The sequence below is a fragment of the Gymnoscopelus microlampas genome (assembly GCF_963454915.1).
Source record: "Gymnoscopelus microlampas genome assembly, chromosome: 16".
NCBI classification, from domain to species: domain Eukaryota; kingdom Metazoa; phylum Chordata; class Actinopteri; order Myctophiformes; family Myctophidae; genus Gymnoscopelus; species Gymnoscopelus microlampas.
The window spans coordinates 4,568,439-4,582,199 of record NC_139953.1 but is presented as its reverse complement, the minus strand read 5'-3'; the positions used below and the strand labels follow the sequence as shown (position 1 = coordinate 4,582,199).

The 13,761-nt window shown below is 43.0% G+C and overlaps 1 protein-coding gene across 1 annotated transcript in view; it reads right to left on the bottom strand.

Annotated features, from left to right (window-relative positions):
• The window catches only part of LOC311062766 (uncharacterized protein), a gene marked incomplete at its 3' end in the record, with an annotated part of 151,705 nt that overhangs the window by 120,333 nt on the left and 17,611 nt on the right, over positions 1-13,761 (bottom strand). The window contains exons 6-9 of the mRNA XM_084081987.1: positions 7,737-7,829; positions 5,866-6,003; positions 5,522-5,665; positions 4,035-4,172 (exon numbers count right to left, since the gene is read on the bottom strand). Coding sequence (XP_083938113.1) covers positions 4,035-4,172; positions 5,522-5,665; positions 5,866-6,003; positions 7,737-7,829 — 513 coding nt within the window. The remainder of the gene's footprint in view (positions 1-4,034; positions 4,173-5,521; positions 5,666-5,865; positions 6,004-7,736; positions 7,830-13,761) is intronic.

Below are 13,761 nucleotides of genomic sequence, written 5' to 3'. Positions count from 1 at the left end.
CTGCAGGTGAGAGAGGGACACAGGCTCGAAATGACGGAGAGTAGCACTGGGCACAGGGGGTGAGGGGTGGCTATATGAGGAGGGTGAGATGCTTGACCTGATGTCAGACACCTTTTTAACAAAAAAAGTGAGAAAAACATCACAGGTGATGAGGGGCGTGGTGTCAGTGGTTGAAGGGTTTAAGACTGTGTTGATGGTGTCAAAGAGGACTCTTGGGTTATTGCAGTTTTTGGTGATGAGGTCTGAAAAATATTTTACTCTTTCGATTTCAACAGTGTCTTGGTATTGGATTAGGCTCTCTCTCAGGGTGTTGTAGTAAATTTGTATTCGGTTTGTTTTCCACTTACGCTCCGCCTTTCTGCACTCTTGACGTGCGGCTCTAGTGGCCTCGTTTAGCCATGGCTGGGTTTTGGCTTTGGGCCGCCTGGATTTTAGTGGGGCAACATGATCCAGGATGTTTTGGCAGGTGGAATTAAATAATGTGACCAGCACATCCGTGCTCATATGGGGAGGTGAGGCCTCGATGATGTAGCGGTTTGGGGCCATGGAGTAGGAGTTGGTGAAATTAGTGGTGGACACACTGTTTATGTGCCGGGAAAGGCGACCAGATAGGTGGGGTTTTGGTGCTTGGTAGGGAAGAGTGGCATTAAATACAATGGGCTTATGATCCGAGAGACACAACACTTCGTCACATATATCAATATTACAAACTGAAAAACCAAAAGATAGAATTAAATCTAATGTGTGGCCATGCTTGTGAGTGGGGCCGTTGACATTTTGGACAAAACTGAGAGACTCGATGAGGTTTTCGAAATCTCTAACAAGCGGGCTGGACGGACAATCAGCATGAATGTTGAAGTCGCCGACCACCTGGATTTCGTCCCATTTGAGAACAATAGAGGACAGGAAATCTCCAAACTCATGGATGAAATTACTGGATTTTGGGGGTCGATATACTATAACAAAGAGCACAGGGAATGACAGGTCAACTTCAAACAGTTGGAGTTCGAAGCTAGGGTAGGAGAGGGGGGTCAGGGGTCGACAATGAAAGCTGTTTTTGAAAATACAGGCTAGGCCACCGCCGACACGGCCTGTGGTTCTAGGGGAACTAAGAAAATTACAGTCAATGGGAGAAAGTTTAATGAGGGAACTTGAATCGCCGGCCTCAAGCCAGGTCTCGGTGATGAATATGAAGTCCAGTTCGCGGGATGTGAAGAAGTTCTTGAGGATGGTTGGCTTATTTCGCACTGACCTAGCATTGAGCAATGCCATTTTGATGGAGTGAGGGCCATGTAGGGCAGGGGGAGCCCGCTGCAGGTGTCTAATATTTCGAGTATCCACTCCACGGAGCTGAGTCAAGAAGTTAGCTGAGAGTGATTTACATGGACGGTGAGTTTCACAAACTAGGATGGGGAAGGGTAATGGGGGAGATTGTATTATGGTGGGGGGAGAGTGGCAATGTTGAGGGGAAATGATGGGTGCTGGTTGCTGGCGTCATGGAATTCCAGGCTCGGAGAGCTGGGAGATGATGTTTGAGGCCAGTATTTTTTTCCCCTTATTATTTAAGTGGACCTTGTCGTGGAAAAGCTTAGGGATATTCCAAAAGGAATCAAAGTTGTCAATATAACCATATCCGCAGGCAATACAAAAGTTGCGGATCCAGTTATCGGTACTAAATAGGCGGCTGAATAATTCAGAGTGGGTGTGGAGAGTTGGTAATAGGCCTGAAAATATGCACTTTTTGTTCTGACTTTCAATTAGGTTGGCTAGAGCCTCATATTCCTTTCGCATGAATACTGATTGGGTGGGACGTGATTTTATATCATTTACACCAATGTGGACAATGACAGTATGGACAGACTGGTGGCGCTGGAGGATATCTGGAATATGTGTTATGAGGTCTTTGATTTTTGCACCAGAGAATGAATAGGTGATGCAGTCAGGGATGGCTACATGTCTAATTATAGAGTCACCAAGGAGGACGTATTTTGGAGGTGAAAAGTGTATGGGATTTTCAGTGCCACCATTGGCTGTATTAGTCTCTGTTTCAATAGTAGAAGTAGTTCCATGTATCACAGTGGGAGGAGGGGGCGGGTCACTGGATACTAGCTCGGCCGAAGCGGTGACGTCATCCTTGGGCACAGCTGGGGTCATCAACTATTTTACGCTGGACGAAGGAGAAGGAGCACGCTCGGACAAATTGTTGGCAACAGGTGGGGACGACGGAGAGGGACAACGTCGACTACGTTTGAGGTCTTTTTTCGGGGTCAGCAACAGCGAGTTGCAACCTCGCTTCCGAGTGGAGTTTGGATTGGAGCGAGTCTGTTTCTCGTGTGCAGCAAGTGAGCGGGTATCCATAGCAACCCCGGACGCTGCTGTTAGCATGTCGCTAGCTAGCGATAGCTCCCCGCTAACATCACTAGGATTCTCTGTAGTATTGGCAAGTGGGGAGAAGCCGTTGAACAGTGGGATAGGAGAGAACAGCGGGAGAGAAAACTGTTTTCCCCTCTTTACAACCGATGCCCATAGAGGAGAGTTGGCTGAAGATGCACCGTGGATTTTGGACTTCTTTCTGCGGGGTTTAGCTCCCTCCAATTCATTCAGCCGGCAGAGGACCGATGACTTTCTTCGGAGGATGTCGGCTAAAAGGTCCTCTATGGTGTGGAGCTGGGATCTCAAGTTGGAAAGCTCGGACCCGGAGTCCTCTGCTGGGGTGAGTGGAGTCGATGGCATTCTGTGGGAAAGAAAATAATTGCCAGTACACAGCGCTAGGCTAGGAAAATGGATGATGTTGATGGCGAATGCTGGGTTTTAGCTGAGGTGCTGTTGACTAGAGCAATACGTACACACAAGGGCACCGTGCGGTGCCCGTTGCGGTCATCTGGTGTAAGGATATTGTTGATCTGATGTAGAGTGGAGGGTGTTTGTAGTTCTATTTCTTGAAGTGGTACTTACTCGCAAGGGCTCCGAAAGGAGCCCAGTGCGGGGATCAGGCGTAGTCGATCAGCCAGGTCTGTTGACATCAGCCGGGGAACTTCGCCGACCGTGGCGGTCTGATCGCGGTGAATTAGGACTACGTTTAAAATATGTGACTTGATCATTCAATATCTGGAGTTGCTGAATAGAACCCAAATGTGTCCAGATCGGTGGGTCCGCTACTTTTAAATCACGATAGAGAGGAGACTAGAAAGCAGTTAGCAGCACTGCTGGCGTGTGAGTCCAGGTTGTCGTCATCCAAACTTGTGAACGAGACATCCGATCGTTAAAAACGAGTGGTTCAGGTATAATAAATGTATAAAACTACTGAAATCTAAAATGTGAAATAAAACCGCTGTCTAGAAATGTTTAAAAGCAAGAACATTTCATGGAGTAGCACAGCGTCTGGAGTAGCACAGCACAGTGAGCACAGTCTTTACCACAACATGTACAAGAAAAGGGCTTTTCGCCTGCATGAATCCTCATGTGTGTTTTTAGATTACTTTTCAGACGAAAGCCTTTACCACAAACTGTGCAACTAAAGGGCTTTTCCCCTGTATGAGTCCTCATGTGTGTTTTTAGATGAACCATTCGACAAAAGCCTTGACCACAAACTGTACAAGAAAAGGGCGTTTCCCCTGTGTGAATCATTGTGTGAATCTTCAGATTTCCTTTTCTATTAAACATTTTGCCACATTCTGTACAACTAAAACTTTTTTTCCCTGTGAGACTCATCTTGGAGTGAGTTTGTTTAGATGATTTCAGGTCCTGGGACAGCTTGTGCTGTTCTGCCACATTCTGTGTCTTGTGTGATTTCAGTGTGTTTAAAGCTGACTCATCTCCCCTAGTCTCCTCCCACTCATCACTGTCTTCTGTGTCTGATTCAGAACAGTGTGAAGGGAGGAGCTGGCCATCACTAGTTGGTTGTGATGTTCCACAGTCCTCTACATCAGCTTGTGTTTTCATGTGTTCAGTTGAGGTGCTGGCTACAGGCTCTGTCTCTCTGTTTTCGTCATCATCTTCACTTTTCACTGCTAGTAATGTCAACGTTGACCCACCAGCCTCTTCTGGTCTTTCAAGTAGCTCCTCCTGTTCTTCTTTAATCTGTGGAGGTTCTGGTTCCTCCTGGACCAGATTTGGGCTCCGCTCCTCTTCAGGTGAAACCTCCTCTTTACACACAAGTACGTGCAGGAAGTCTAGGAAAAATATTCAATGAGACTCTATAAAGGTTTTGAATCCACTGCAGTACCTCAGTGACCAGTTTTGGCTGGAAAAAGTACCAACAAGATTACTCTTTGTCCACATCTTCCAACATTTTAATTTGATGGTGTGCTGACTGCGCTCTGCGCTATAGTGTGGCCGTTGTTTGTTTATATTGCAGCTCTCATAGAAGAGGAGAGACAAGCTGAATGAAACGCAGTCCCTATTATTTTGAAAGTAATTACTGGTAAATGTTACATCAGTGAGTCTTCTGCAGCTGGTTAGTTAATACGGAAGTATAGTTCACGGCACAGCTTCAGTGAACCCATTAATACCTTTACAACAGAACCATTGTCCTATTAATGGTACGTTTAGATAGATGCAGGGGTCCATGCATCGAGGTAGTCACATTGTTAACGCTTAAATCGATCACCTGATTCATATCGGACTTTACACCCTCAGTACCGGCCCACTTTCACCAATAAAATAAATAAAGAGAGAGTGCTTCATATATTTCATTGTGGGTTATTAATGACCATTTTCATTAGAGGCCTGGTGCTGGGGAACCACGTTGGGAACAGGTGACGGCCGCCTAATGGTTGTGGTAATGCCCCTTTTCTGTGGTGTTTGCTATTGTTTAATTAATTTTGTTTATTTTGCTTTGGTTTGCTGTGATCTATTGGGGTGCCACTACCCTGGGCCGGTCACCCTGCCCATCTTCCCCCAGTACTGGCCCATATATGCCCAGTATATTTTATTGTTAACCTACTGTTGTTATTACTCATCCCATTGGATGCATTCTCTTTTTGTTGATAATGATGTTGATGAGACCCTATGAATGAAATAAGATGTTAATTAAATAAAACCTTTTTTTACTTTTGTTAAAACACGTTTCTGCCTTGCTTCTTATATTGTACACAAACTGTGTGATGGCAGTTACATGTCACAGCCAAATGTATACTTTGTCGTACGACGGGGTCGTGCGCCGAAAATGGCAGATCTACAAGCTCACAATGCGTCGTATCCCCGACACCTTGTGAGCTTGTATATCTGCTATTTTCGACACACGACCCGCTGTACGGCGAGGTATAACTCGAGCTTAAAGGACTGGGGATCTGTTCTCACATTATTGCTTTTCTATAGCAAATATATCGTCAATCTGCGGATTTTTTGGGCCGACATTGTATTATACATTGGCCAATAGGAATGTTTTGGCATATCGTCCAACCTTAATAACTATCCTGTACAACTTTACTACAGGTTTAAACTACCCGTAAATAAAACCGTATATACCTATCCCATACAACTTTACTAAAGGTTCTAAAGTAAATAAAACATTATATACCTATCCTGTACAACTTTACAACAGGTTGCATCGTTGCATCAAACAGTCCACGTCCCTCGTCCGTCTCTCGCTGTTCCTCTGGAAATGTTGAAGATGTTTGAGAGGCAATCTCTCTAGGTACTGTAGACCTCTCCCTGTGGTGCTCTGTGGAAATAACCAGTAGAAAGAACTTTTAACTTACATATACCATGTAATCAAATCAAACTATAGATGTTTACCATGTTCTGTTCAGTTGAAAGGTGCCGTCACTAGGTATGCTAAGTACATAGTCAAAATGTGTCGCATTGTGAGCTTGTAGATCAACTCATTTAGCTATCTAAAAAAAATATGTCATGTTGACCCACCAGCCTCTTCTGGTCTTTCAAGTAACTCCTCCTGTTCTTCTTTAATCTGTGGAGGTTCTGGTTCCTCCTGAACCAGATTGGGGCTCCGCTCCTCTTCAGGTGAAATCTCCTCTTTACACACAGGTAGATGCAGGAAGTCTAGGAAAAAGATACAATGAGACTGAGAAGGTTTGACCTCCACTGCAGTACCTCAGTGACCAGTTGTAATTCCTTTTAACAGGTCGTTCATGAAAGTCCTTGCGGTCTTGTTTCCAATGAGAACCTGTGAGCAATTAGGGGTTAAGAGTCTTGCTCAGGGACAAATTTCATTTCATCGACACATATGCTGGCGTGGCCTGGAATCGAACCTGGGCAACCAGGGCCTCTGGCTCCCTAGGCGGGCTCACTAACCACTCAGCTATGGCCGCCCCTATTGTGGCTGGAAAAAGTATCAACAAGATTACTCTTTGCCCACATCTTGCACATATTTTTTATGATGGTTGTACAAACTCTTGTTTTATTGGATCTTGTTTATTCGATACGCGTATTTGTTTTAGCTCTTGCTCATTTAGTTTTCCTATTTTGTCTCATCTGTTTATGAAATTAGGTAGCTGATATATTTCACTTTTACTTTAGCGCTAGCAGGTATACTCTTGGTTGCTTGTTTTAGAAGAGAATGCACTTAATGCTTCTGGTGATTAGTAGTTTACTTGTTCTCCAAGTGGAGGACATTGAAGATATTTATAATTTCGTTCTTATGATAACAGGTTTTTTGCTGATTGGAGCTGGCATTGCACTTGTGTATCGGAAAACTGGCAAGAAATCTGCCCAGGACGGACTAGAGCTGGGCAGAGCACTGACTACTCAGACAGGTGTGACCACTGAACTGAAACGCGACATGAATAACATCAACGAGAGTGTCCTCAAACTGGACACCAAGCTGGACACCATCAATGAACTGAGGCGCGGCATGGATAACATCAACGAGAGATTCCACAAACTGGAAACCAAGCTGGACACCATCACTGAACTGAGGCGCGATATGGATAACATCAACGAGAGACTCCACAAAGTGGACACCAAGCTGGACACCATCACTGAACTGAAGCGCGACATGGATAACATCAACGAGAGATCCCAGAAGCTGGATATCAAGCTGGACACCATCCTAGCACGAGGCAGTACAATGGAAATCATCGCTGAGAGAGTCACCGCTCTGCGGGGCGATATGAACATGATTAGTAACAAGATGGATGGGCCTGGATAAGGGAAGTAGATAAATTGTCTGCTTGGATGAGTATGGATTATTCGGATCGATTTGGACCCCCCCCCCCCCCCCCGGACTTTTCCCCCAGTGGCTACAATGTGGAGAAGCCCCCCCCCCCCCCATGGACACCTGGTGTTATGACTTTGGGACGGAACCCAATCAAGGTCTCCCACAGCCTAAAAACTCGCTGTGTTATCGCTCTGACACCAGCGAACGAGATAACTGACTGGGTGAAAACACCAAGGACAAATTCCAGGCCTCTACACACACACACACACACACATAGATGTTAACATAACCCGCACACACTCGCCTTCGCACCCGCTCCTCCTGAGAGTCAATCGCTATTATCTTTAAGTAAATACTTGTAAATGTTAGATCAGTGAGTCTTCTGCAGCTGGTTAGTTAATACTGAATTATAATTAACTGCACGGCTTCAGCGAACCCATTAATACTTTTACAACTGAACCATCATTCTATTCATGGTACATTTAGAAAGATGCAGGGGTCAAAGCATCGATGTAGTCGCATTGTTAATGCTTAAAATCGAAAAAAATGTTTACACCCTAAGTACCGGCCCACTTTCACCAATAAAATAAATCAAGAGAAAGTGCTTAAAACTTACTGAGATCCAGGTGGTCTTCAGGTTCCTGTTTAATAGAAACAGTCCTGGCTGGAGAACGGATCTTCACCTGCAGACTGGACTCCACACACTGGTCTGGAATGAAGGAATACAATATGCACTTTAATAATAAGGACTTTGATGTGACATGAATAAGGACTTTCATAATTAGGACTATGGTGTCACATGAATAAGGACTAGAGACTAAATATAGAGACTATACATATTTATGATATTAAACTTTATAAGTAGGTATAATAATATTGTTGCTGTGCAGTGGAAATCTATCGTTTCCAAACTGTAACTTTTCAGGATTAAAATCCAGAAATAGCAGATCAAAAGCTTGTAGATCGGCATTTCTTGCTACTTTTGTGTGACACTGTAGTATGATGAAGTAGGGCATTCTTTTACCCCCAAAAACGAGGTTAAAATATGGAGATACAAGCTTTCTGCCCGACAGCAACGATATGCAAAAAGGGAAACAAAGCTACTGTAATAGAACAGTGAGAATCGCGTAGATCTCAGGATTCACATGGGAACGGTGTGGCTCCAATGATGATCTCTGACTTCATGTGAACACACAAGATTTTTCATCGTGGAGAAAGATTTACATCAATTGGATTCCATTACTGTGTGTGTGTGCGTGTGCGTGTGCGTGTGCGTGTGTGTGCGTGCGTGTGTGTGTGGCTGTGTCTGTGTCTCACAGCAGTGGGACGAGGAGTTAATCTCAGTCATCAAAACAGAGCCTACTGGCCGGTCTATTGATCTACAAGCAATGATCCCCAAAAACAGATCTACTACAACCTAACAACACCTCTCAATGCAAATGCTGTGTCATACCTGCAGTGTGTAGTTTGATGTTGTGTGTGTAACAGACATACCTGCAGTGTGTAGTTTGATGTTGTGTGTGTAACTGACATACCTGCAGTGTGTAGTGTGATGTTGTGTGTGTAACAGACATACCCGTAGCGTGTAGATATCAAAATCAATGTCCAGCAGTTTGTTTTGTTTCTCCAGCAGAGTTTCTAGTGTCACACAACAAACATCAGCATCACGCTGCTGTTTGTCCAAAACACACAATATCTCCTCTCCCACCGACGTCATGTGTTCATTTATCTTCAGCCGTACAGACTCCATTGTTTTTACCTCCTTTATGAGACGTTTTTCACCAAGATCACAACACGCACTACTTCCGTCCGGGTCAACGTGTTTCACACATGCGCATTGAAGGATCCAGGCACTGTTGCCTTCGTAGTGCCTTTCGCCCCCTGGTGGAAGAGGTGTGTAAATGAAGATAGAGCCTCCTGTAGCTGTGGAAAGACAGTCTGTCCTCCCTCACTGTCTCACATGCAGATGTGACTTATAAGGGCCCAAATGTGTTCTAAGAGCAGCATTCAATTTCATTGGTCGCCGTGCCCATTCAATTTCATTGGTCCTCGGGACCGCCCGACCCCCCCCCCCAAGCGGGGTAGGGGGCGGGGTTAGAGGTGGGAGGCGGGTTCAACGGAAATTTGAAATGTGCAGCGGCAGCCATCTTGTTTCACCCTGCTGCAGCTACTGTTAACTGCCTACTGGTCGCCTTCTCTGCTCCTGATAAATGAAACTCCTGCTCCCATAAGGTAAATCTTTTAAACATTAATAGGTTTGATTAAGCTATGATTTGCTAGCTAACTAACTAAGCAAGGTGCTGATTGTTTTGATTAGCCTAAGCTAAGGTTTTCTAGCTATCTAACGTAGCAAGATTGTTTTGATTAGCCAAAGCTAAGGTTTTCTAGCTATCTAACTTAGCAAGGTGCTCATTTCAGCTAAGTTAAAAAGACAAATAAGAGCAATAACAACACAGAAATTAGCTGTTGTTTTTACACGTGCCACTCTGCCTTGAAATGCAATGTTATCTAATCATTTTTGTTTCACCCTGCTGCAGCTATTGTTAACTGCCAACTGGTCGCCTTCTCTGCTCCTGATAAATAAAAATCCTGCTCCCATAAGGTAAATCTTTTAAACATTAATAGGTTTGATTAAGCTATGATTTGCTAGCTAACTAAGTAAGCAAGGTGCTGATTGTTTTGATTAGCCTAAGCTAGGGTTTTATGCATATCATTGAAGGTGCTCTGAGAGCAGCATTGACAAAGTGCCCCAAGAGCAGCAATTTGATATTGCTCTGTCTATATTATTTAAGCTGCTCTGGGAGCAGCATTGATAACCTCTTCCCAGGACAGAAATTTAACATTGGTCAATGCATATAATTTAAGCTGCTCTGAGAGCAGCCTTTACAACATGCCCCCAGAGCAGCAATTTAACATTGGTCTATGCATATCATTTAAGCTGCTCTGAGGGCAGCATTGACAAAGTGCCCTAAGAGCAGCAATTCAATATTGGTCTATTCATATCATTTAAGCTGCTCTGAGAGCGGCCTTGACAACATGCCCCCAGAGCAGCAATTTAACATTGGTCTATGCATATCATTTAAGCTGCTCTGAGGGCAGCATTGACAAAGTGCCCTAAGAGCAGCAATTCAATATTGGTCTATTCATATCATTTAAGCTGCTCTGAGAGCGGCCTTGACAACATGCCCCCAGAGCATTAATTTAACATTGGTTTATGCATATCATTGAAGCTGCTCTGAGAGCAGCATTGACAAAGTGCCCCAAGAGCAGCAATTTGATATTGCTCTGTCTATATTATTTAAGCTGCTCTGAGAGCAGCATTGACAACGTGCTCCCAGGGCAGAAATTTAACATTGGTCTATGCATATCATTGAAGCTGCTCTGAGAGCAGCCTTTACAACATGCCCCCAGAGCAGCAATTTAACATTGGTCTATGCATATCATTTAAGCTGCTCTGAGAGCAGCATCGACAAATCAGCAATTTAACATTGGTTTATGCATATCATTTAAGCTGCTCTGATGTATAAACACACTTTAACTAATGATGAATTAATAATTAATGAATGATGAATTAATGCTTAATTAATGCTCAATTAAAGTTTAATTAATGTATTAAGTAATCATGAATTAAGCGTTAATTAGCAGACATTATTGGAAAGTGTTACCGGCTAAAGTGATGCTAGTTCTTCATTTATAGCCCCTGTCGGTCAGTCTAAAAGCAAACCCCACATGCCTGTTGCTGATTTAACAGTTCTGCACCTACTAACCGAGGAGCAGGTGTACATGCTATAATTTTGTAATCATTATGCTTTCACTACATCCTTGATGTGTTGTGTGTACAGTATTATGAACCGGTATCAGATGTCAAAACTTGTGTGTTTACAGTAGTTTCCTGGAGGAGATCCAAAGGGTCTTCAAGATCAACATGGAGACTTATGATGCAGTCACACATGGTCTTGGACCGAAAGTGGCTGACATCACGTTCGAAATGATCCAGCAGGCTCTCAAGGAAACAAGACTGAAGCTCCAAAAAAGAAAAGATAACTGAACCTAGAAAAAGTGCTCATCGCAGAAAGTGTTGCTGCTATGAGTGTGAATTTAGTGTAGACAATGACAATGAACGTAGCAGAGGATCACAAAGAAAAACATTGAAAGTGGATATGTATATTGGTGTGGAAAATAGGAGGATTCTATTGAATGTTGTTAAGTTTTACACAGATCGGTGCAATCAAACCTAAGATTGAACACTAATGGGCCTGTTATAGCGCCACCATGATGCAGATATGAAGATTTTCAAGTGGCCTTTCTTCGTAGGCCTAGTGGGAATGTGTGTGCAAAGTTTCACCGCAATTGGATGGTGTGTTTATTATTTGCGACATTTTGTTTAAAACAAGAGGATATAATCTGAAAAATAAAAACAGATCCGTCTTGATCATGTGACTATAGAGCTCATGTGCACTGATTTGCGTGACATTTTGCTAAAATATCAAATAATGTATTTTACATAGGCTGGCCTCCTGGTGGCGCTATGAAGGGCAGATGTGAAAAATGCAGGGCAAAGGTTTTTCCTTGGCCTCTAGGGAGTACGAATACAATTTTTGCCACAGATTGTTGCAGTTATATACTTAAAAACACAAATGGGCCTGTTATAGCACCACCATGAGGCTGATGTGAAAAAATTCAAGTGGCATTTCTTCCTCGGTCTAGTGGGAATGTGTGTGCAAAATATCATGAAAAACTGATGCTGTGTTTGTGATTTGAAGCATTTTGGTCAAAACGGACCAATCTTGCAAAATATGGAAGACAATATTAGCCAATCAGGATGGAATATGGGAAATTGGACACATCCATGTTGGTCACATGACTATAAGATACTGTGTACCGATTTGCGTGATGTATGGAGAAAATCTGTTGGAGCAACGTAAAACAATATGTTTAGCAGAAATCTGGAAAATGTGGGGCAGAAGTTCGTCTTTGGCATCCAGGGAGTGTGTGTGCACAGTTTCATAGCTGCCGAGCCAACGGTGCCGGACATTAGGTGTTCACTGACGGACGGACGGACACACACACGGACAAACGGGGTGCAAAACATACTCTCCCCTCATGCCTTCGGCCTGGTGGAGACAACATATTTTCAGTGGGGGTCGGCGGCCAAATGCATATCATTTTTGAGGTCCTTGGCATGAAAATATTTGAGCACCACTGACATAAAAACACACAGATTTAGAAGAAGACATTTGTGGAATCACCTAATGTAAATAGGCTCCTCATAATAAAATGGTTTCATTGCATAGTCAATTATTTCAATTATTGCATTGAGTTAATTATTTCATCCTCCGAGTCAAAAGACACAGCTTTAATGACACATGTACAGCTCCCCTTTTGGCTAAGTTCAGCTGGGTCACCACCCACCTGAAAACCAGGTATAGAGGGTATGCGCATGCATAAAGTCAATGGCAAATCGAGTGGCAAAGTGAGTTAATGTGGTTTAATGCAATCAGACTGCATTAAATAAGGGCTTTTTTGTTTGTATGTATGAGATGTCAGGGCCAGAAAGTGTTTTTTTGCCACGCAGTAGGTGTTTCAGCTTAACTTCCTGGTATGATGTCACGCACATACCCTCTATACTTAATGAACAGGTGTGTGTGGCCACAAAACATAATTTTAACACCTTCTGTACATTATTGGAAAAACATTCCAAGTATAATGTTTTGGGGTATGAAAAAATGGCAGGAAAAAAGTCAGTTCAGTCTTTGTTTGTTGTCTGGTTCAGGAAATAGGAACATCGTCCTTGTGTGGACATTTCAAAGTCGTCACCAAATGAATCCCATGGGACATCAGTTGACCTGGGCAACAAGAAGAAATCTTAACTAGACACCATTAGGGTCCTAAAACAGGGAAAAAGAAATATCGATATTTTTTTTTGTGTGTGAACATTTTCTTTGTTTTTGTTTAGTTTCTGAAACTGAAATGGAGTCAAGACGTGCTTGAATCTGAATAATAATGACTAAGTAATCAATTCATTGGGTAAATGTGGGTTGGATAGGTTTAAAAAAGGGTTTACGAACCCCTTGGGACATCATTTGACCAGTGCAACAAGAATAAATCTTAAGTAGACCCCATTAGGGTCCAAAAAATAACGTTAAAAAACAATACACCTTAAAAGGTTAGTAAAAAGAGAAATACTGATTTTTTTTTATGATTTTCATGTCCTGAAATACTGTCAAGATGTGCTTGTATATTAATAACCACTTTAATGAGTTCAGTGGGAACCATTATGGTTCTGTTTGGGGATAGACATTAGAAAAGGTTAAAAATAAACCCATGGGACATTATTTGAGCAGGGCAACAAGAAGAAATCTTAACTAGACAAGTAGACAACACAAGTGTTCTATCAAAACGGGTTACAGAGATGTAACCTTCTAGTGCTCTGGGGGCCTCTTGCATACTGTACAGTACACTCTTGCGTTTTTGTGCTATTCAGTTTATATCTTCCAGCAGACAGATGACAGCAAATCACATTCTTAATCCTTTATTGTACATTAGTTAACCAACAATAATGAAACTACATGAATTGACCCCTAATGTTTTCATCCAGTGGGGGACATGACTGTAGAGCTGGTTTAAAACCGGGAAAGCAT